We start from the raw sequence: 21,534 nt of genomic DNA on the forward strand, positions 1-21,534 counted from the left end.
AAAGGGGCAAGGCTCTGATTGGGCAAGGCTCTGATGGGACAAGGCTCTGAAGGGGCAAGGCTCTGATGGGGCAAGGCTCTGTTGGGGCAAGGCTCTGAAGGGGCAAGGCTCTGATTGGGCAAGGCTCTGATGGGGCAAGGCTTTGGTGGGGCAAGGCTCTGATGGGGTAAGGCTCTGATGGGGCAAGGCCCTGATGGGGCAAGGCTCTGGTGGGGCAAGGCTTTGGTGGGGCAAGGCTCTGATGGGGCAAGGCTCTGGTAGGGCAAGGCTCTGGTGGGGCAAGGCTCTGATGGGGCAAGGCTCTGGTGGGGCAAGGCTCTGAAGGGGCAAGGCTCTGATGGGGCAAGGCTCTGTTGGGGCAAGGCTCTGAAGGGGCAAGGCTCTGATTGGGCAAGGCTCTGATGGGGCAAGGCTTTGGTGGGGCAAGGCTCTGATGGGGTAAGGCTCTGATGGGGCAAGGCTCTGATGGGGCAAGGCTCTGGTGGGGCAAGGCTCTGATGGGGCAAGGCTCTGATGGGGCAAGGCTCTGATGGGGCAAGGCTTTGGTGGGGCAAGGCTCTGATGGGGTAAAGCTCTGATGGGGCAAGGCTCTGATGGGGCAAGGCTCTGAAGGGGCAAGGCTCTGGTGGGGCAAGGCTCTGGTGGGGCAAGGCTCTGGTGGGGCAAGGCTCTGATGAGGCAAGGCTCTGGTGGGGCAAGTCATCAAGAAGGTAGAAAACCAGAGTAGAAGGTCAGCTAAAAATGATAAATTTTCCATAAAATTATTTTAGATAGATTGATTTTAAAGATTTCTGCTTAAAGTTCATATTTTGTGGGTGGAAGAGGTTTTTATATATTAGCTAGCTTGCTGCTGATTTTTTGACACTTTTTAATGCATGCTTGAATTTTGAATAAAAAATATTTCCCCAGAAATTAATTGAAATTTATATGAATTAATAAATTCAAACTGCAATTTGATATGTATTTGCGTATAGGAATAGTTTAATAGGATTTTCAAATTGAAAACTTGGCATTACCGTAAGATAAAAATGAATGTTCTTGGGGAATCGCAGTAATGTGATAAAATTATTGATCCCCCCTCCCCCCAAGAGAAAATTCCCCCCGAAAAGCTCCCAAGCCATGCAGAAATGGGCCCTGTGAGTACTGAGCAAACAAAGACCGCCGCACACGGTGAGCAAACTGCCACGAGTGACAAAAGATATCATACTGGTTTGATTTTCTAAAAATTCGGCACGTGAGGCAAACAAAATTCACACAAAAATACCGCCGCACACGTGAGGAAAATGGCTGAGCTAAAAGTTACTCGTGCCATTTAGCTCAGCTAAAATCTCTCGTGTGCGCCTAGCATTAGCGCATGTATGGGATGTACTGTACAATACTGCATGCTTCCATCGACACCAGAGCAACATTGCCGGTTGAAAACATTTGAGGAAGCAGAATTGCTTTTCATAAATAAAGAATTCTCAGAAGGGCTTAATCTGAAGCGAAACTTTAACTGTGCGACACAGCTGACATTGTGCCTGCTGTGATCATAGGAAAATACTTGGAACTCGGGGTACAAAAAAGTGACTGTTTGATTTACATCGGCTCAACATTGCACAAGCCATCGTTTTCGAGTGGCAAGGCAAAATAGAACAAATCAAGATACAGCAAAAAAATCAAAAACTGCAACTTACAGTAGCGTCTCTCGAACACAGAACGACAGCAGAGACAAAAGCACAGAACTTTGTCCGTCAGAGCAGCTTTGACCAGCTGTTGTAAGTCAAATACTGAGCTACTACTTCCTCTTTTTGGTCGAGGCTATTATTTGCTGAAGGCGGCTGGCCGATTGGTCAATGTCATTACAATCAAGGACCGAGATAAAACTTTTTGTTTGGGGGGAGGGCAGCAGAACCGGCATGGATGGGGCCGTGAGGAGTGTGAAACCCCCTTGAAAAAATCATGTTTCAAAAGCTAGAAGTTTTGCCAGTTTTGGGATGTTGGTCGGCAAATTTCCAAGGGATGCTTGGTCGGCAAATAAGATAGGATTATTTTTCGGTAAATTTGACCTGACTGTGAAAATACCCTTTCACAACAATACCCATTGACGGTCCGGGGGATACCTGATGAATAGATATAACAAAAGCTGTCACTAGTGGTGCCAAACCAAATTAATTTGGTTATGAGAAAAGTTTTGCTATTGAAAATTTTTATGCTAGAGATGTTAAATGATCAACTATAGATCAATATATCTAAAATGTAAATAGCTTCGATGAATCCTATTTGAGGCAGCAACAACTGGATTCCTTACCTGATAACCGAAAATCTTAATAAATCTCATTAATATCACCTAAATATGCAATAAGATTTCAACAAAACAACAAAAAGATTGATGATTAATAAGTTACCTCTCCGGGTTCCAACAAAAAAAAATTTAACAAACAACAATTTTATCAAAATATGTGGCAAATACAGCTATTTTCTATAAAAAGCCACACAACTGTATCTGTACTGAGAGTTTCTTAGACTTGCCAGATCTTAAATAAAGATATTCCATTAGATTTTTTTTACTAGAAGATCTACGACTAAAAGTCTCTTAAATACTTTGTTCTTATTATTAAAGTTAATATGTTTTCTTAAAAGTGATTTCTTACAAAAAATATAAGTACCCAGACATTGTTACAATCGGTGCACCTCGATAAGTGGAACTTTCGCAATATTCACGGGAATTAATTCCTTTGAAATATGCAAATGATATTTTTGCCAAAATTAACTCAATGGAGGCTTTTAATAGCATCGTCCTTGTCCCCATTTACCCGGAGTTTTGGTTAACTGGGGCATTCGCTAAGTGAAACAGATTTTGCGGAACAATATGCCCTCGAAGTCCTAATGAATAAGATTATAATTTACTACAGTTAATTATACATAAATATCAAACTTTAAACGAATGTCACAAGTCGGTGGGTGAAAATTTACCCAGATGATAGTCTCCTTTTTCACTTAAAGAAACAAAATCATTTGCCACCAATATCAAATCCAATTTTTCTGTTGTTTCCTCAATCCAAACTTTCTGGTGTTTCCGTCATCAAATGATTCAATCTTGACTGCTTCATATTTGTACGTAGATATGTTTTTGTCTCCGTAGTCCGGAAAAACTCCTTTCAGAAATAGCATTGGTCGCAGGCACTGCTAGAAGCAGCTTCAGAACTATTATAACTTGTGCTAACAGCGATTTTTGACCCTCCGACATTTTCTTGCAATGCTCCCATACTTCTTTGAAAGAAGATGTTTTTGCTGCAGGTTTGTTTGCTCGTAAGATCATTAAATGAAAGGCTAACAACACTTCCTCTAAATCTTCTTTGTAAAACTTACAGACCAACTCGAATTCTTTTTCAAAGTTGTCGCCATTCCAAGCGTGAATCAATAAGTTTTCCAATTCAATATACTCTTTGTAGCCATCCTGGTCAAATCTTTCTTTTATGGAAGAGGTAATTGTGTCTAAGGCTTGGTAGCAAACTTTCTGCTTCTGTATGAAATTCAGCACTTGCATAGCCTTCTTCATAACGAACAGGTCTTTTTCTGGGCCGCGGAACACATGATTGCTGATGTCAAACTGAGACTTCGCTTTCATTACCAGTCTCCAGAAAATATAGAAGCCCTCTTCTGTCCGAATGCTTTCGAATTTTTTAGCAGCCATTCTTGCTACTGCCTGCCCATCTGCTGCAGAGATATCCCCTTTCTTAAGTGTTTTCCTGAGGTTGTGAGAATGTTTCATTTTTTTCTGGGATAGCATGACTCCAAACAAGAAGTTGAATCTGTCCATCTGAGACTGAACGCCTTTAATACAAATAATCTGCTCCCTGTCCTTGAGGGTATCAAGGGACTCTTTCCATACTTGTAATAAAACTTGGTAATTACCGATGATAGCGCTAAATGTATATTCACTGTCCATCTTGTTGGAATTCTATGCAATCCAACAAAATCCTCATGCACCGCCAACTCATCATCAACATACCTAATGCAAAAAACACGTTGCTCCTTGTTAGCTTTATCAGTTGTTTCATCCATCATTGTTGTTATGAATGTTGCGTCATGGGATGAGAAGTCACCACTCTCTGAATCTGCAAAGCCATCAGTTCAAGTATCTCATTTTGAAACTGATAACAGGTATACTTGTTTCTAGTTTTGGTCATGTTTTCCTTTATTTCTAGATCATCCTCACCTCTTAATTTTAATTGATTCTTCTTCAGTCAATCCTTGAAGAGGCAATCCTTGTCTGACCATCATTTTTAACATTGTCACTGTCTTAAAAAAAAATCTGCGATTCTTTTGCTTCTCAGCAGTCAATGATCTTTCTAAATATTCTGCAATATTAGTTGTCCGATTTGGAAGCGCGAGGATGACTCGGGTAGCATCCCTGTGACATGCACTTGACTTTGGAAATTTTCTAAAGCCTTTTTCCAGTTCTTGAAACCAGTCTTTATGAAAGCCAATTCTGAATATGGAGCATTAATTTTTCTTTCTTTGCAAGTAGTTACACAGGTTTGGCAATAGGCAAGATCTTTGTGCCCATCATAATGAATCCACTGAAATTTTTTAAACGAGGAGTGCTGAAAAGACCTTTGGTGACCTGCAATGTTACACTTTGGGAAAACACAACCTGTGTCTGGTTCATACGCTCGTTCTCCAATATCCGGGAAGGAGAGAGTATCGTTATGTTTTGATTTTTCTTGCATGTAACCACCAACTCCAGTATGATTTTTCTGACTTTTTCTCGTTCACTGGGCCAAGGCCTAAGATGAGTTGCGTGCAGAAACTGCAATAATCTTCCCACTTCCCAGACTCTTGCTGGATTCGTTCAGTCCATTGCTACCTTGATTAGTAGATAACTTGCTGGAAAAGACAATTCTTTCCCGCTGGTTTTCGAAAAAATAGTTTAAAGTTTCTTTTCCTAACTTTTACGTGGTGGCAATTTAAGCAATGATTTGGAAAGGGAAATGATTTCCCGCCAAAATAAGTAGCAACAGCCAGAAAACTTAGTTCATGCAAGGCCCAGTAAAACATGTTGACAATTATCCTGCAGAGTTAACGTGTTAGAGACACAGGTACACTAAAGGAGGACCTACTAACATAAAGGAATTGTTATAGTATTCTATTATCAATGGTACCTGAACAGAGATGGTCCTTTAACCAGACATTACAAACAAACCTGTGATTTTGAACTAAACATATAAGTATGAACTTTGAATTTCATAGGGTCTGCTTGTATAGAGAGTAAAAGTTGAACTAGAAATAGAGCACTTATCTATTTCTCAAAGTACTAATTAATAATACAAAAGCGTTTTTCTCATGATACTAGAATTTCTGGAGGGGGGGCCAAGCCCCCCTGGCCACCCTGTATCTCGGTCCTTGACAGCAATTGTGGGTTAGAAACATTTTCAGCATCACAAAGCTTTTCAATTTTTGTTGTTGTGGGATTGGGTTGATTGGTGTGCTCTCCGAATTTGAAACTTGCCAGCTTTCTGTGTAATTTAATGTAATTGTATTTTAGAACAGGGCTCTTCAACCACTGTGGCCACGATGCACTATTGTGACGTTGATATTGTCTGGTGAGCTGCAGAAATTTGTCCAATTTCACCTAAACAAATTAACAAATTAAAAAACGTTATCATCTGCAAATAATGTGTCATGCTGTGTAGTCTATTGGTCGACAAATTAACCATGTAATACTCTCCCAGCAAGTATCGTAGAGCCAAATGATGTAGAGGGGGCATAGAGCCTTCTCTTTATTAAATTAACGTTCCATATTTTCTAGAGTTAGATCATCTCCCAATGTCTACTTGCCTTTTGAGTAGAAAAATCTTAGAAATAAAGAATTTATAGTAGTAAATGTTTGCCAGAATTTATTAAGATTTGATCCTGGCAGAAATTAGCCATGATATTCTTGAATTTCCCAGAAAAAAGAGGAGGGGCGCAGCCCCTTTTCAACATGTAAAAGGGGGCTGAGCCCCCCTACAACCCTGCTCCAAGCTATATCTACGACTTTATATCGTGCGTATAGGCAAAGAATTTCGTCTTTTGACATTTTCTGTAGTTGATATTTGATTTTTTCAATGGAAAATTATGCCTTGGATAAAAAACGTCTAAAACACTGTTTTAGATGGCAAACTGGGCCTTTTGTATACTGGTACACACAGTTCCTTGAAATTAAAGTATTTAACCCAATTATTTATATGAAACTGTTATTGTAAATTGTTATTATCATCAGACTGTCCACTTTCTTATGAAAGAAACAAATTCTGAAAAAGGCTGATTTTATAGAAATGAAAGCAGATTTTATAGAGATGATTTTATAGAAAGCAGGACAAGGCTGCTAAATAATTACAATTATACTTCTTGCCAAAATGATCTTTACAGAGCAGTGTTTAAAAGTTCAGTTAGTTGAAAGCGGAATGCCGGTTAAATATCATGATCAAACTGCAAGTATAAAAACTGATCAAGATTCCCAAGCCAGGAAATGTATATACATACCGAGTACATGACTGCAAAGGGTGCCTAATCTATGCCGTTTATCTATTAAAAATATTACCAAAAGAGAATGAACTTCTTCTGTCTACTTCTGGAAACGAACTCACTTTTTCTGTTTACACAATAGCAGTGCTTCCTATACAAATATCTTCGAAATAAACATTGACTATGCTGAATAAATCTTACTCGTTACTTCACTGATCTACTCGTTGGATTATCAGATTTTCATGCATGTGATCAAATAAACATTAAACATGTTCTCGTTGTATCTTAAAATGGCAACGAGTGGCCTAAAATCATTCCATTATCATGGTACGGAGACTGGCAACGATATCAAAGAGTTCCCTCGGTATAATCACTAAAATAAAAATAGACATAGTTGGGAAAAAATATCTAATTGACTAAATGCAAATACCTTTTGATCTAGCAAATCTAGCAGATTGTAAAACAACATAGACTGAATTGGTAACTTGTTTAAATGTGTACAAAATTTTTAAATATATAAAATGTTTGTGGATGTTAAGATTAGGGTTGCAGGAACTCTTAAAAGCTACCGCTTAGACCACCCGGGAGATAAGATTGTCATATTAGGGTGCACATGTAAGCTTAAGTCATTTCGTTCAATCTATATTGTCTGTCCTCTAAACTTCATACATTTTTAAAGAATTCATCGATAACGGGCAGTCTAAATAATATAGACTCAGTTTTCAAAACAGTAACAAAACTTATCAATGATTTCACACCTAATTGGCTTTTCGTGAGAACGGTTTTTTGGCATCCTGTCGTCAGAAAAGTTGGCTAACCACACCTTCCAAACTCTTTAATCTTTTCTTTGATAACCATTCACAAGTATCTAATTACACAAAACATGCTACGCAGAAAATATTGATAATGAGTAGGGAAAAATAATCTACCCAATATTGATAAAAACCTTTATTTGAAAATAGAAAAAGATATATTTAACAATGTTTACAAGCTGAACTCTTTTCCAAGCGAAAATATTAACGGTTAGTTTCCATCAGAAGCTCAAAACACAATTAGCAGGCGCGAGTGATAGAATTGAGCATTTCATTCAAAATTATTATAATTTACATGTTTCACTATTTTCATTTTTCTAACTGAATAAATCCGAATACATTAAAAAGGGCGTAGTGCTAGGAGGGATAAAGGGGTAACCCCAAACGAGAATAACTTCTATTTCTTGCCAGATTCTATCGATCCTAGTCAGTGACCAGTTTCAATTTCTGTTGGAGACATTTCTGGAAGAGCCCCCTTGCTCCTTCAAAACACTACACCCCTGAGTAGAAAGGATTTACCCCAAACTAAATTTCTGGTCAATAAACATTTACAATTACAAAAACAAGCCGATCAAATCGATCAATTATGATAACTATTATTATGTCATTTTATCATAAATTGAGAGGCAAAGTTTAAAAAGCCAAGGAACAGCAAGCCACAATGAATAATCAGTTTTGGCCAGGTCAAAGAGTTCTTTCTTTTTTCTATCAGCATGTAAACGATGCAAGGAAGGGCAAAAATGTAGGCAAGCCCACTTGTTGAACCAACATACCTGAAAAAAGATAAATGTAAAGATTATCTAAATGTTTCATCATCAAAACAGTTTAGCGTGTTGTACGTCAAAGAATCATGGGTAAAAACTAATAAAATTAAATAATTAAATAACGGCTTTGTACATTTGAAAGTTAAATATTATTGCAAAAGAAATCTTTGCATGGGAATTGAAGCTCACTAGTAGTTTGATTACTGCAATATCGTCTATGGCATTCGCAATCTATAAACTAAAACGGGCGACTTAGGCCGATGCACCAACGGCTGTCTCCGTTCTATGTAATTACGAGGCGCCAAAAGCCTGTGAGGGCCATGACATTGATCTCAACCAGAGGTGGTATTTCATTCAATAAAAAAAAGAATACAATAAATCTAGTTATGCATACTTGATAACTGAAACTGAAATTTATTTCCAAAGTTGAATTACAAATCAGCCAAAAAATAGAGTAAGTTGGCGAAAAAAGCTGCAAATTTTCCTAGCCAATTTTACAATTGAACTAGACGGCAGTCATGAGGCATTTGATAAAAGCACGGCAAGGCAGTCAATTTAACAGAAATAATAAATGAGAGTGATAAAGAACACAAACAGAAACAAAATCTTTAGAGACATTGCTAGAGCAAAGTAAATACTTTACTACCTTATAATGTGGCCAACATGCGGATAAAAAATTGCAAATACGATGCCGAGTCCGATCACGAGAAAGTTGAGAACCACAACGTGAATTAAACTGAAATGAGAAATTCATGAAGGTAGACAAATTTTAAGTAGCTTTTATGGGAAACCTTTCGACTATCATGAAATCATTTCTGGCAATTAATCAGGGTAAAGTCAGAGGAAGGTGACTTAATTTTTTGTACATGCCTCTGAGTTTTTCTCTGAGTTGACATCTTAATTTTTTTCTTTTACCAGATAAATACTTTTCATCGAATTATTTACATTTTTTTCTACCATTAAGACTAGACTGTATTTTTACAGCTGAATTTAAATCTTGAAATTCTATTCGGAGACAAGTGTCTAATGCGAAAATTTCCTGATTTTTTTGTTCTTGTTAAGGTGTAAACTATTTAATGTCTTTTATGAAAATAACACGAAAAAGCCCTTAACTATAATAAATTTTTACAGGCGAAAATGACGTAAAAACAAAAAATATTACTCGATAATTTTCTTTAGAATGGATCGCGAGCACGTGCTTTTAGGAGAGATTTTAAATACGAAGATGAAAAGACCTGACAACTAACCTTGGGTAGACATTTCTAAACAGCAAAGTGAATATTTGCACTCGCAAAATGTACATCAACAGCGGAAATACAGTGATCATTTGAAACAACAAGCAAACATGAGCACAAAACGTCATGACGTCGCCTGATGCAAAATTATCCAGCAATACCTAAAATTAATTAAAATATAAAAGAGGTAATGAGGCATTTATTTGAATTTATTGCGATTTTACAAGCAAACATTCTTGTAAATTCACGGCATATAGATAGCAAATAAACTTTTAGAATATGTTGTTTCATTCTATCGACTAATCGTTGAGTAGTAAGTCCTACATACCGAACTTGACATTGGCGCGAAAATTCACAAACGACTAAATTTTTTTATTGATAGGAACGCATTCTTTTTTAATGGAGTGGAGCATCACCAGTACTAAAGACCACACGAGGCGTCACAATAGAAAAACATTGAGTTCTGGCCTTCTTAATTTGTACTTCATTTTTTGATGAAACGTTCAATGCATTTTTAAATATACAACGCACTTTTCCGGACAAAACTTTTTCCCAGCCGATAAATAAGCAATTTTTTTCCTAAAACATGCTAAACGACATCTTCGGGGTAGCCATTCTCCAGACGAATTTCCTTGATTTTGCCAAGCTCAGAACCTAGTTTTGGAGCAATCCATCAATGTGCTAAGATTAATCGAGATTAATCTAAAGTGCATTTTGTCCCCATCTTATCGATTAGATAGATTACACACATTTTATTACCAAAGTGTTGAATATTCGGGCTCAAGAGTGCTAAAATTATATGAAGACTTAAGAATAACAGCCAGGCTCCAACACTATCAACACCATCTAAGTTCTTCTTATAATTCATAAAATTCAATAAAATTTAAACTTATGGTAAAACAACAGTAAGACCATATCAAGAAGATCATAAGTTTTGAATGTCTCTTAACTGCGTTGCCCTGGAGGCTTTGGAAGAACTTTCTCCTTTCAATTCCTAAGAGGAGTAATTTCCCCATGTTTCCATTTAGGAATCATCTAAGAATGTAAATAGAGTCAAAATTGAAAGTTATTAAGAATATCGAGGCTAAAAATTAGAAAATTCAAGATAAACTATGTACAAGATAAGATGGTCACGAACAAACCTGTTGAATGCAAAGTTTGGCAAGAGGAAAACAAGAATAAAATATGAAGCCAATTGAGAAATAAGTTCCAGTTGCGAGAGAGTAAGCGATGGTTAAGTCACGTGTCTACAAAAAGAAATTGATTGAACAGTAGGAGGTCGACAAAAGAGGACTGCACTTTGGGAGGTGATTGACTGCATATAATCAAACGACTGGTAACCAGCGCTGGAATTTTAGCAGGATAATAGAGTAGGTACTGCAATTGGACAAAAGATTTAAGTTTGTTGCCTAAGGGCTTGGCCATCCACATGAGAATCGCAAGGGAAAACGTGGCCTGTATTCTTAGCTTCTAGGAATTGGCACAAACAAAATACAAATCAAATGACTTTATCGATAAATCATTGTTATCATTTTAAAATGGCTTTGAAAAAGCAAAAAAAGCAAACATTTTACGACATACTAAAAGCTTTTTGGTCTGACACTCCTCAGAGCATAAAACGTCAGAATAAGGTTCCGAAAGAACTCGATGGAAAATATATACCCAGTTGTGGATCGAAATAGGCCAATCAGAAAAACGATTTCGAAAGCCATTTTCAAATTCTGTAACGCAAAAAAATTGTTATCATTTTAATAAATCGAAAAGCAAACAGTTTATATTACTGATAATTAGGAATGAAGACAAAAGATTGGCTCATGTTTGGCGTCTGGTGCACTTACATTATTTTGAGGCTTTTCTTGGTTTCTCATGATCGACAAAATTGCATTGTGAATATAGAAGGCCAGCCCCAATGTTCCAGTCAAGGCAGGAAATTGAAGGTTATAAACTAAGAAAATTAATGATTATTGGGTTACGGCAAACAGAAGAAATACGATATCAACAAAAATTTAAACAAGAAAATGGTCTCTATAAAGACCGTTTTAGGTGTTAATATCTGAGTAAAGATTAATCCAGTACATGCTCCAGATTAATCCGATAGGTTGCAAATATGTTTACAAAACGCATAAAAGATTTTTAGTACGTTTCAGAGTATTGCGCCAAAACTAAAAATTTTCCATGTTTGTCTGACAAATACATTAAATCAAAGATGAAAATTTACACAAAAAGAAAATAGCCATTGCAATAAACTTTATGGCTGAATAATTGCAAAAATAAAAGTTGAGAAGGATGACAAAGAGTGAATGGACAGTTGAATTCATATTACGTGGAGTTCTTTCCTCAGTTAGACTGTCCTCAAAATGCAGATTGGGACCCCAAGTGGCCGATTTCACACAAACAAATACGATTATGTAAAAGACGGACAATGTCCCTGAAAGAGAAACAGAACAAATTATAACCAAGTGGCTATTTCTTTAATCTTCCTAAAAAAATTAATTAATCCTCTGCACTTTTCAAGCATTGTTTTTAAAGACAAACATATTTCATCAGATAACCGAGGATGGAAGTTTCCTTGGAAATGTTGCACCTACAGCTAAGAAAAAGTATTTTAAAATTAAAATTGCTTCTTTCTTAAATAAAGAAAATTATCGCGAGGAAAAGCTTCAGTGGAATTATCATGAGAGAATCAAAATAGCAGTGTGTTATTGAAAAACATGGTTTAAATTTGTAGAAATTGTTTATCAATATATCATTATAACAACGTGTTTCAAATTAAATCGATGAAGTGAACCCTAAAATTTGACTAAAATCTAAAAATATTAATATGTACCAAAATATGCGTATTTATTGTATATAATCATGTACTTAAAAGTTAATGCCGTTTACCCAAAGCATTAAACTTTGTGAAAAAGGTGGGCGACTTGAACGATGATAGCGGGAGCAACACGACAAGCAGATAGAACGGCACAGTGAGGTCTTGCTGCCATATGTTATAAAACGCATCACTTCCAGAGGACGTCAGCGAAGTCGGTTTAGTGTGCTTTGGGCTTTCGTCAGCAGCACACAACACTAGCAAAAAAAGGGTTGGTTAAAAACTCCCATTTCGGGTTAATGAACGAAATGTTTAATTAAGGTGACGCATTTTTTTATTGTCGTAAAAAGTAACATTTGTTTCATATCAAAACATTACGCGAAGCTGAAACACTGCTAGACGACCAAAACAAAGACTGCGGCAAGACAAAACAACGATTGTCACATTTGTCACAAGCAGAAGCAGGGGGTGATAAGCGGGCTTTAGACCCTCCCCAATTATTTCCAAAATGTACTTAAACAAAAGAAAAATCGCCCTGCTCTTGGTTGTTACGGTTAACCAGGGTTTAATGAGAACATGTTAAGAAGATGTTGAAATACCTTCAGATAAACTCGATCCAGAGTAGTTTGCAAGACTTGTGACGTTGCCTGGGACCGAATTACTTTGATCTACAAGGCAAATAATCTAAGATTCAATTACTGAGACTTTTCGCCAGGGTATCAACAGGGCTGCGGAGAGGATTTATGGGCCCCGGGACAGGACGAAAGATTAATGGCAAGGCAAGGGAATCTTCACAAGGTTACGGGGAATGCTCCCTGAAAAATTTTGGAAGACAGTTCTTTTAAAAAATATTATCGTGGATAAATTACGCTGGTGGCTATTACTTCTGTTGGCTATTCTGATATAATTTAAGCAGATGAAACGAACCTAAGCTGATATCCAGAGCTGGATTGAAAGTAGCGTGAGAGAGGAAAGATGCGATTGATTAGTTGTCTTTTTATCAATCTTTTTATTAAAAACGGACATTGCTAGCTTGTCAAAATGCTTTGAGTCCTTTAAAGCAAGGATTTTGATTAGAAAAAGATATAAATATTTGAAGCAAGTTGACATTAGAATAAAAGTATTGAATGCTGAGTGGCAAAACCTTGAGAACCTGTTAGATGAAACACAACATTTATTTTCTTACTTGGTATTTAGTTGTAAGCTGAAGGGATTTTTGTGTATAAAGAAATTAAAATGAAAAAATGAAAACCAAGCATTAGAGATAAATGCGATTCGATTCGGCGGAAGAAGCTTCCCATGTAGCCGGGGAGCAAAATGTCACAAAAATTTCGAAGACTAATAGAAATTATCAAACTTTATCTCTATCTGGGGGAGAATTTCTGTGTTCAATTGCTCCTAGGATCTTGAAGTAGACTTGCTCGATTAGCGTAAAAACTAAGCTGTTACCCCAAATCAATTTTTGAAGTTTCAGCAGATTTGACGTTCGCCATCTTTGATGGGTCGTTTCGCATGATTGGATAATCATATTCGGGAATGTTTGATTTGCAATGCGAATTCGGATGAAAAACAAAACTTCCGAAAGCGTCAGATTCGGATGCAAACGTTCGGATGCGAGCTGCAGACAACGAGTTCGCATCCGAAATTCGAAATCCGGACGAGGTGGAAATGGGCCTTTAGTCTGCTATGTTTCCGGTGTTCCGTATTGTATTCGTTACTATCAAATTTTTATTGCGAATATATGAAGTAAACAGGCTATATCCAGTTTCTAAGTTCCGTTTACAGCAAAGTCATTTTAATCATCTCCAGAAATGTCCATTATGTCTAGCAATTGACTGTCACCCACGCTTTGTGTTTTGCTGTTGGTTCTTTCAGTGAATGAGTTTGACAAATCTGCCCTACCCTAAGCAAACACGGCCTAAGTCTTCGTTACAACTGGAAAATTACTTGAACTAACCTACCGTGGATAAACTGTCCAACGCTGAATAAAAAGTTTGACAACAGAACGAGGTAGACTGTTGTTGATCCAAGAAGCGCTACCAGAGAGGACACAATGCTGCATATTTTCCCACTCTTACCAAGATAATGTTCACAGACATCAGTAAATTCAAGGGCCTCGAACTTTGACTTATCTATAAGGAAAAGATGTGGAAATGTTAGTAGGGCACAATGTTTAACAAATAAACTTCAGGCAGCATGGCATTCTAAAGACTTTTGACAGGGAACTTGTTTAGGGTTGAAAACTGAGGGAATCAATCGCGAGAAATCTGAGAAAAATATTTTTGACTAAATTTCGACCTTTCTTTTTATTCTTAATCTTCTTCTTTCTTTTTATTCTTATTCTTAATTCTCAATCAAATTTGAGTCGTATTAAATCTATACTACATTCTTAAATTGTCTCTTTAATCCGTTCAGCGCTTTAGTACCTTTAAATTTCAGGTAAGATCTTGTATGACTTTGAAATGGGTGCATAAGCCATTCCCACGACCCAAACTAAGAGTATCGATTGCGGTGAGCTCCCGCATGTCGATTGAATAATGACGTTGTGTCGAATAAACGTAATCGAGGAATGTTCCTAAGCACGATGACAATTGCCATACTCTTAAAGGTGTACTAATACTGCGACAATTTTACTAGCATCCTTTACAAGCTCTATGTTCCTTTAAATAAATCACTAAGCCTTTACCTAGTTTTATACAATTAACCTTTATCACAGAGCTCGCAATTTGTTAGTCTTTACGATCTTATCTCGAGCCTACGGTCCTGCATTCTAAGGCTTAAATGGAACTGCTGAATGTATGGTCTACTCAAACACAGTGCATCCTACAGACTGAAGTGGCAAGAACACTTATTGAAACTATATTCATAATTCAACATATTTATTCGATATCGCTGTAGAAATGTAATACCCACCCATGTAATTGGCACTTTTCAAGATGAGATAGCAGGTGTAGAAGCAGATGAGACCCATGGTGATAATCAAGGCCATGCCAAGGACAAATCCGCTCTGAAAGAGAGCCAGAAACCAAAGTCGTTCTTCAAAGCAAACTCATAAATTTGAGCGTTATCTAATATGGCATGGAGTTTGACACCAGTCCCATTGGTGTTAATTTCGCTCACAATAAAATGGCCGTCTCTTTCAATGCCATGCCATATTTTAAAATCTGTAACTTGTAATAAAATGGAGAACACTGATTGGTTAAAACAGAGCCAATCGAGTGTCTATAATTTAATTTCTTCAATCTTGCCATCATTCAACTTTTTGTTTATCAAATTTTCTCTTTCAAATGCAATCAAATGGATTATTTACACAGTAAAGTTTCTGAATTTTTGGTTGCTGTATATATTGTTTGGTTACCTTGAGATCCCATCTGGCTTCTGTTCAGATTAAAAGAAAATGTCTTTATTTTAATTCAGTTGCGTTATATTTGAAGAGAGCCTCACCTGTCCAATGGCCCAAGGCAAACTCAGTAGTGACGTACCCATCATCGTATTCCAAATCGCAAATCTGTAAAAATAATACACTGAAAATTAATCAAGAGCATAAATAAAAACAAATTTATTAAAGATCGGGATATTTCAATTGGAAAAGGTATAATTAATTGACTTCTTACAATTTAAAGTGTTTCTAGACAGTGGCTGTGGAGGTGAAATACATGTGCATAGATTAAAACATTGTAAAGTGTTGCATTGTCCGTAATGAAATATAGGGTTTGGTTTTAAATACCCTTCTGTAGCATTTCAAACATAAAATCTTTATCAAATACCGTTTCCCCGCATATAAGCCAGCCCTGTATAAAGACCCATTGGCTTTTACCCGGTTATAGGAGAGGGGCAAATCACTATATGAAAATCTCGTACACCTATAGTAAAATCCTGAAAAAGATAAGAAAATCCATAGATATCCTTTTGTTTTGGATGAAATCTCGTACGCATTTTCCAAGTGTGAATTTCCCCGCGGGTTAAGGCGCAATGGACCTTTAAACGAGAGAATTCTCATTTCAGGATGAATATGTTAAGAGATACCTACGAAAAAGGGAACTTAAAAAAGATTAAGTATTTTTTCTTTTCCAGTGACATCTTTGACTATATATCTGCATTTCTAAGATATGCATTTTCCTCAAGAACTTATTTGTATAGGACATTGTTGCACCATCCCCCCTCTTATTGTCTTTTCGGCTACTGAAAAAGAGTTTATTCTGAACAACAGCAATACAGCGAAATTTCGCTCCATATCATCAACTTATTTTTGGGTCCTATTTGCTGATTTCAGGGGGGATTTTAGTGTGTTTTTCAAATTAAAAATTCCAAAATAGAAAAAAATTCGCAAATAGGCCTATGGGCTTTAATGCGGGGTAATAAAGTGAGTCCTGAACAACAAGATGCTGCTTGCAGGGTTGATCTGGTCTTTCTGACTAGCCAACACCATTCACTGGGGTTTTCAACTGCTCAAATGTTGTGCTTGATATAGCATCTCAAGGTCTTTTTCTCGCACAAGAAGCAAACTACTTACATTGTTATCAAGCTGCTTTGTTTGTAGCCAATTGATGGCAAAATTGGCAGGAAGAGATATGGTGGCAGCACATGATCAGGTATTATCTTAAAAGAATGAAAATGAAATTTTAACAATTGCTTTCAAATTAAAACCGTTCTGATTTATCAACGATTGCCTCGGTTGGCACTGCAAAAAAACATTGTTTCACCAATATCTAACAAAATGAGGTAGTGAAGAATAATACCATTACAACAAGCAAAAAACTCGATGAGAAGTGCTATGGTGAAAATTTTAGTATTAATGACTTTCCTCGCATTGGCATCATGAAAAATACATCATAATAACTTCAATAAAGGCATGCCATTGCACAACAAATTTACAGGTTCTAGTTAGTGATAATACCAATCCTATTTTGAAAATACATCCATGCTAGTGACAGATTTAATTAAGATAAGACCATTAAGATCATAAAACATTTTGGCATTAAAAGTTTCCCATTCTCAACAAAAGAACATTATAGAAAATATAGTTCTGGCATCTAAGAACTGATTGTGAGAACTGATAAACAAACCAAGATTAAGTGGAAAATAAGAAAAGCAGTTGATGAACTAAACAAGTGAGAAGACAGAGAAAATAGGAAACCACATTGAATACCAGGGAGAATTAGAATAAAATTGAGTGTACATGGGAAATTTGGTGAGATTGAAGATGTTTAGGTTGCTGCTACGCAGTGTATGTAGTTCAATTATCCTGCTACCATGGAAGTTCAATTATCCTGAAGATAAAAAATTTAGATGTTTGTTTTTTGTCATGCTTAATTTCGGAAGAGATAGAGCCTGTGAATTTGCTGAGTTTGAAATAGGCAGAGACTGAAATCCTGAAATTTGAGCCTGAAAATTCAATAATTCTTTTCAGTTCTGTACAATACATTTTTGGTTTGACTTGTAAGTATTAAATACATTTGTATGTATGATTGCATCAATCTGGATTTATTTTTCCTTTGGGATATTTTAATTAATGTGAATAATTATCAAGCAAAATGCACTGTCACAAGTATGGGGGAAGGACATGTGCCCGCTGCTTAACAGGGGCCAACCCCACTTACAATAAAAATTAAAAACAAAAATAAGTACATCGGATCATTAACATCAGTGATTCAGTTTTGATGCAGTTTTGTCCACTTAAAAGCAGGTGACCGGATGTACTTATGCCCTGAGGCAATTGGTTTCACTCCTTCTCATGATGTTTAGCATCTTCATTTTGCAAATCATATTTCTTCATTTCTTCTTCCACATGTTCTTTCCAAGTATTCCTGGGTCTTCCTCTCTTTCTCCGACTGTCAACTTGAAAAGTTAGCACCTTTCTTAGCACATCATCTTCTTGTCTTCTCAGGACATGTCCATACCAACGCACTCCATTTGCTTTTGCTAGGTTATTCGCAATCATTTGACAATAGAAATCATGCATGGACTAGAAACCTCATTGCCCATGAGGAGTTATACAATTAAGTGTGTCCAAAAACATGTAGCCCCTGAATCGAGTAGATAGCCATATCTGCCTTCAAGCAAAGATTGTTCTATTTCTATATGCAGTGTGTCTTATTTTTTCTTAAATTTCTAAATTACCACGAAAGCAGTACTATTTTTGGCAATAATCAATGTTACTGACATAAATGTTTGTGCCCTCTTTATCAATTTTGCCTGCCCCTTGTTAAAACCTGTGTCCGGACCGGCGGCCCTGAATCAGGTTGTTTGGGTGGTGGAAAACATTTTGTACATGAGCCTAATAGCATTGTAATTAAATTTCAAACAAAAATTAGATTCATACCAATTCTTGTCTTGGATAAAGCTTTGTGTAGTACCGGTATCGAGCATGCTGAGCAAGATCGTTTAAACTCTGTTCATTTAAATCTTCTGCTGACCGGTTTAAAGAATTGACTAAAAATGGTTCCCTTGGAGTTGAGGAATCCCCTTTTAGTAAGGGTTGTTTTTCGCTCATGGTTTCTAGAAAACAAAGAAGAAGAATTGTTAAATTACTAGACGAAAAAATTTTCTACCTTACATTAACCAAGAACGTTATTTAATGAGGACAAGTATATTTTTAACTAATGAACAAAAGTATAAAATGCCCGATCTATTGTGAAAGTGAGACCGAAGAAAAGGTCTTTCCTGGGATACAAGCCTGAGTGAAACCACGAAAAGTAATCCAAACAAGAAAATTCTCTGAAATTTGTTATCAAAGAGATTTTTGTTTGCAGTCATAATCAGATTCATGGTCAGGATTTTGCCATTGACCAATGCCATGCTCTGGAGAATTTGAAGCCAGCAGTCATTCCAAGGTTAAGCTCTTTCTGTTGCTCTATGGAAAATTACTTTATGGTCTACAAGATTGACTAATTACGTAGAGCTAACCAAAAATACCATAGAAGGGTGCACTTTGATATGCAGGTTGGTTATGGTTGGTAACTTGATAGGAAAAATGAATCAATGACCTTTTTTGAATGTGGGCAGTTACTGGAGTTGGATGTTTGATCTCAATATTTTTAGTAGCAACATTAGCAGCTCAGGTCTAAAAACATTTCTTAAAAGCTTTATATACAAATGCTGATATCTTAAAATCTCTTGGTCAAGAAATGTCATCAAGCATAAACCAAGATAAACAAATATTTTACAAATTTAATTTTATACGATTTTCACTGCAAGCATTCCATTAGATTCAATGGTGCAGCCTGCCACCAAGGCTTTTCCTTAATTTACAAAAAAGCAAAAGCTTTTTCCTGATTCTCAATGCCAAAAGCTGTTATGGTGAAATAGTGAAGGGTTTTCTTTTATTGCAAGACAGTTATTTAATGACTAATAAAACTTATAAACATAAAGCTTACAAAACCGTTTCATGTAAATATATTGTTTTTGGTTATCCTTATTTTTGTAAAGAATGCTAATTTAACAAATTTATTCTATTACAACTCCTGAATGTTATTTATGGCCATGCCCATTCTGTTTGTGACACACCCATTTTAATCACCTATGCAGTAATAATTTCTAGAAAGTATCTTGTGTGTGGAGTTGCTGCCGCACTTTCTACACAAAATGCATTTCAGAATAATTATTGCAGCCAGTTTCTTGCAATACTTTAATACATTTTATTCTTTATCTGGCCCTTTTTTTAGGCCCATTAGACCTAAGGACCTTATGCAATGTGCCACCTGTCCCTCTTTGTGAACCATCTTGAGATTATCCATAAGGATTAAAATGTTTTTGGCCTTTTAAAAAATGTTGCTTGCTAAACCTATAGGGATTTGAATAATAGCCACTGATGGTAGCTCTAGGAAAGCTTAGTTTCATCTTTTAAACATAGAAATTTCCTGTGAAAAAAAATTGATATAAAATGGATTAATACCAAAAGAAAAACATTGAGAAAGTCAAGAATCACTGGGAAATTTGGCAAACACTCAAATTATCACAAGTGACCTCTTGCCCCTGAGCTCTCCTCAAAAAGAAAACTGCACCATTGAAATCTAGACCAGCTTCCCCCTCCATACAGTGCCCATGGAAAGTAAGTCAATTTTGCCCTTGACCTCAGGCGTTTATAATTTCAAGGTTTTGAGTCGGCAAAACCAAGTAGTGTACATTTTAAGTGGGCACTTGAACTTTGAAGTTTTTTGTCCACAAGGTGGAGGTGGGCAATAACAGATTAATATTATGACCTTAAAGTTCTGAGCAGGTTTCAATTCTGTGTATTACAGTGTTACAACATTTTCTGAAGTGCTTCAGTATAAATATGAATCCAAATTTTGACGAGCCTAAACGCTCTGCACCAAAGATCTTTCTAACTAGGGTGACATTTCTTTTGACCGTAAGTGATGATGACAAAATGTGACAAGACCATATCCGAGAGTTGCCAAAAGAAGCAAGTCAAAAAAGGTCTTTACTTGCTTTAATCTCTGCAGAATTACCAACAAATCAAAACAGTGAATATCATTCTTTCATCATGCTGTGCTTGTCCTTTAATCTGCCCCTTTTCTTTGCCAAATTGCCATCATCTTTTTGGCACTTGCTCAAGTTCAAAGAGCAGATACAAACATACACCATGTGACTTGCTCCTCCGCAGATCATCACAATTGAGATTTTTGGGCAAAAACTTTGCCCATTAAAATTTGCTTTCAGGTGGTGATTTATTCAGGGGGGGAGCTATACCAGGGTGAGGATTAATGAAAACTATGAGACTCGTAAAAATACCATTGATTTAGCAAGAATAAAGATGGGTTTTTTCAAAAAACTTTCAAAACATATCTTAGGTTCTTGGCAAAGGGTGGGAAGGGGCCTTTTTAACTTTTAAACTAGGCGAAATAATGCCACCCAATGAAGCACTTTTTCCGCCTAGTGAGCTGAAAATTGACCTCACAGGGCGGCAAGAGCCTTGATATATTGTATCAATATGTATTCACATTGGGGCACATTGTTTAATGAAGAAAATTTCAGGGAAAATCGGTTCTGTGAAAAAAAGGAATTAGGTAATTTTGGCACCTTCACTTCTTACAAACAGTAAAGAATTAGGCAATGCTAGTTGCTTCACTGGTTATGTATGATATCCCTCCCCCACCCCCCCCACCCCCCTAAGCCTTACTGATTTCAATACTTCTTGTTAGTACTGAAGCCAAAAAGCAGGCCCTTCTTAAGTAAAAGCGTACTTTTTGTCCAATTTTCCTCCAGTCTTTCGGGAGAAGCGTCAACTGCAAATCACAAGTGAATAGGGTTCAATTGACAACTAGTGCAGGCACGGCGCCCCCACTTTTTCAAAGGTAAACATTCTTGACCGTATTTTCAGCATTTTTTAAAATAGAGTATGAAATTAAAAAAAAAATGTTTATTTACTGTTTGGTTTTCTTTGATCTATTTACTAACTTATAAAGGTATATTTCTATTAT

The 21,534-nt window shown here is 36.5% G+C and overlaps 3 protein-coding genes across 6 annotated transcripts in view; all 3 read right to left on the reverse strand.

Annotated features, from left to right (window-relative positions):
• LOC135694686 (venom phosphodiesterase 2) overlaps nt 1-1,786 on the reverse strand; it is a 34,664-nt gene extending 32,878 nt beyond the window's left edge. Inside the window, exon 1 of the mRNA XM_065213514.2 lies at nt 1,677-1,786. The gene's annotated coding sequence lies outside the window, so the exon portion shown is untranslated. The remainder of the gene's footprint in view (nt 1-1,676) is intronic.
• Nucleotides 1,787-1,911: 125 nt separating this feature from the next.
• On the reverse strand, nt 1,912-7,427 carry LOC148959882 (uncharacterized). The gene is made up of 2 exons (XM_089109631.1): nt 6,511-7,427; nt 1,912-5,617 (listed from the first exon to the last, which is right to left on the reverse strand). The coding sequence occupies exon 2, from the start codon at nt 3,929-3,931 to the stop codon at nt 3,089-3,091; it is 843 nt and encodes a 280-aa protein (XP_088965757.1). The 5' UTR covers nt 3,932-5,617; nt 6,511-7,427; the 3' UTR covers nt 1,912-3,088.
• A 131-nt stretch (nt 7,428-7,558) lies between these two features.
• LOC135694685 (neutral amino acid transporter 9) lies at nt 7,559-20,699 on the reverse strand. Of its 4 annotated transcripts, none has more exons than XM_065213513.2 (14): nt 20,543-20,699; nt 18,435-18,610; nt 16,626-16,711; nt 15,557-15,620; nt 15,026-15,119; nt 14,074-14,244; nt 12,712-12,780; nt 12,187-12,369; nt 11,627-11,731; nt 11,142-11,248; nt 10,446-10,550; nt 9,316-9,464; nt 8,715-8,804; nt 7,559-8,077 (listed from the first exon to the last, which is right to left on the reverse strand). In XM_065213513.2, the coding sequence occupies exons 2-14, from the start codon at nt 18,603-18,605 to the stop codon at nt 7,909-7,911; spliced, it is 1,563 nt and encodes a 520-aa protein (XP_065069585.1). In that variant the 5' UTR covers nt 18,606-18,610; nt 20,543-20,699; the 3' UTR covers nt 7,559-7,908. The 4 variants fall into 4 exon arrangements, with proteins under 4 accessions (XP_065069585.1, XP_065069584.1, XP_088965756.1 ...); XM_065213512.2 differs by having other exon boundaries at nt 20,539-20,698; XM_089109630.1 differs by lacking the exons at nt 7,559-8,077; nt 8,715-8,804 and adding an exon at nt 10,254-10,338 and having other exon boundaries at nt 9,323-9,464; nt 20,539-20,698.
• Nucleotides 20,700-21,534: the final 835 nt, after the last annotated feature.

Source organism: Rhopilema esculentum, chromosome 8 (genome assembly GCF_057945365.1).
Source record: "Rhopilema esculentum isolate cy_ngs chromosome 8, ASM5794536v1, whole genome shotgun sequence".
Lineage (NCBI taxonomy): Eukaryota > Metazoa > Cnidaria > Scyphozoa > Rhizostomeae > Rhizostomatidae > Rhopilema > Rhopilema esculentum.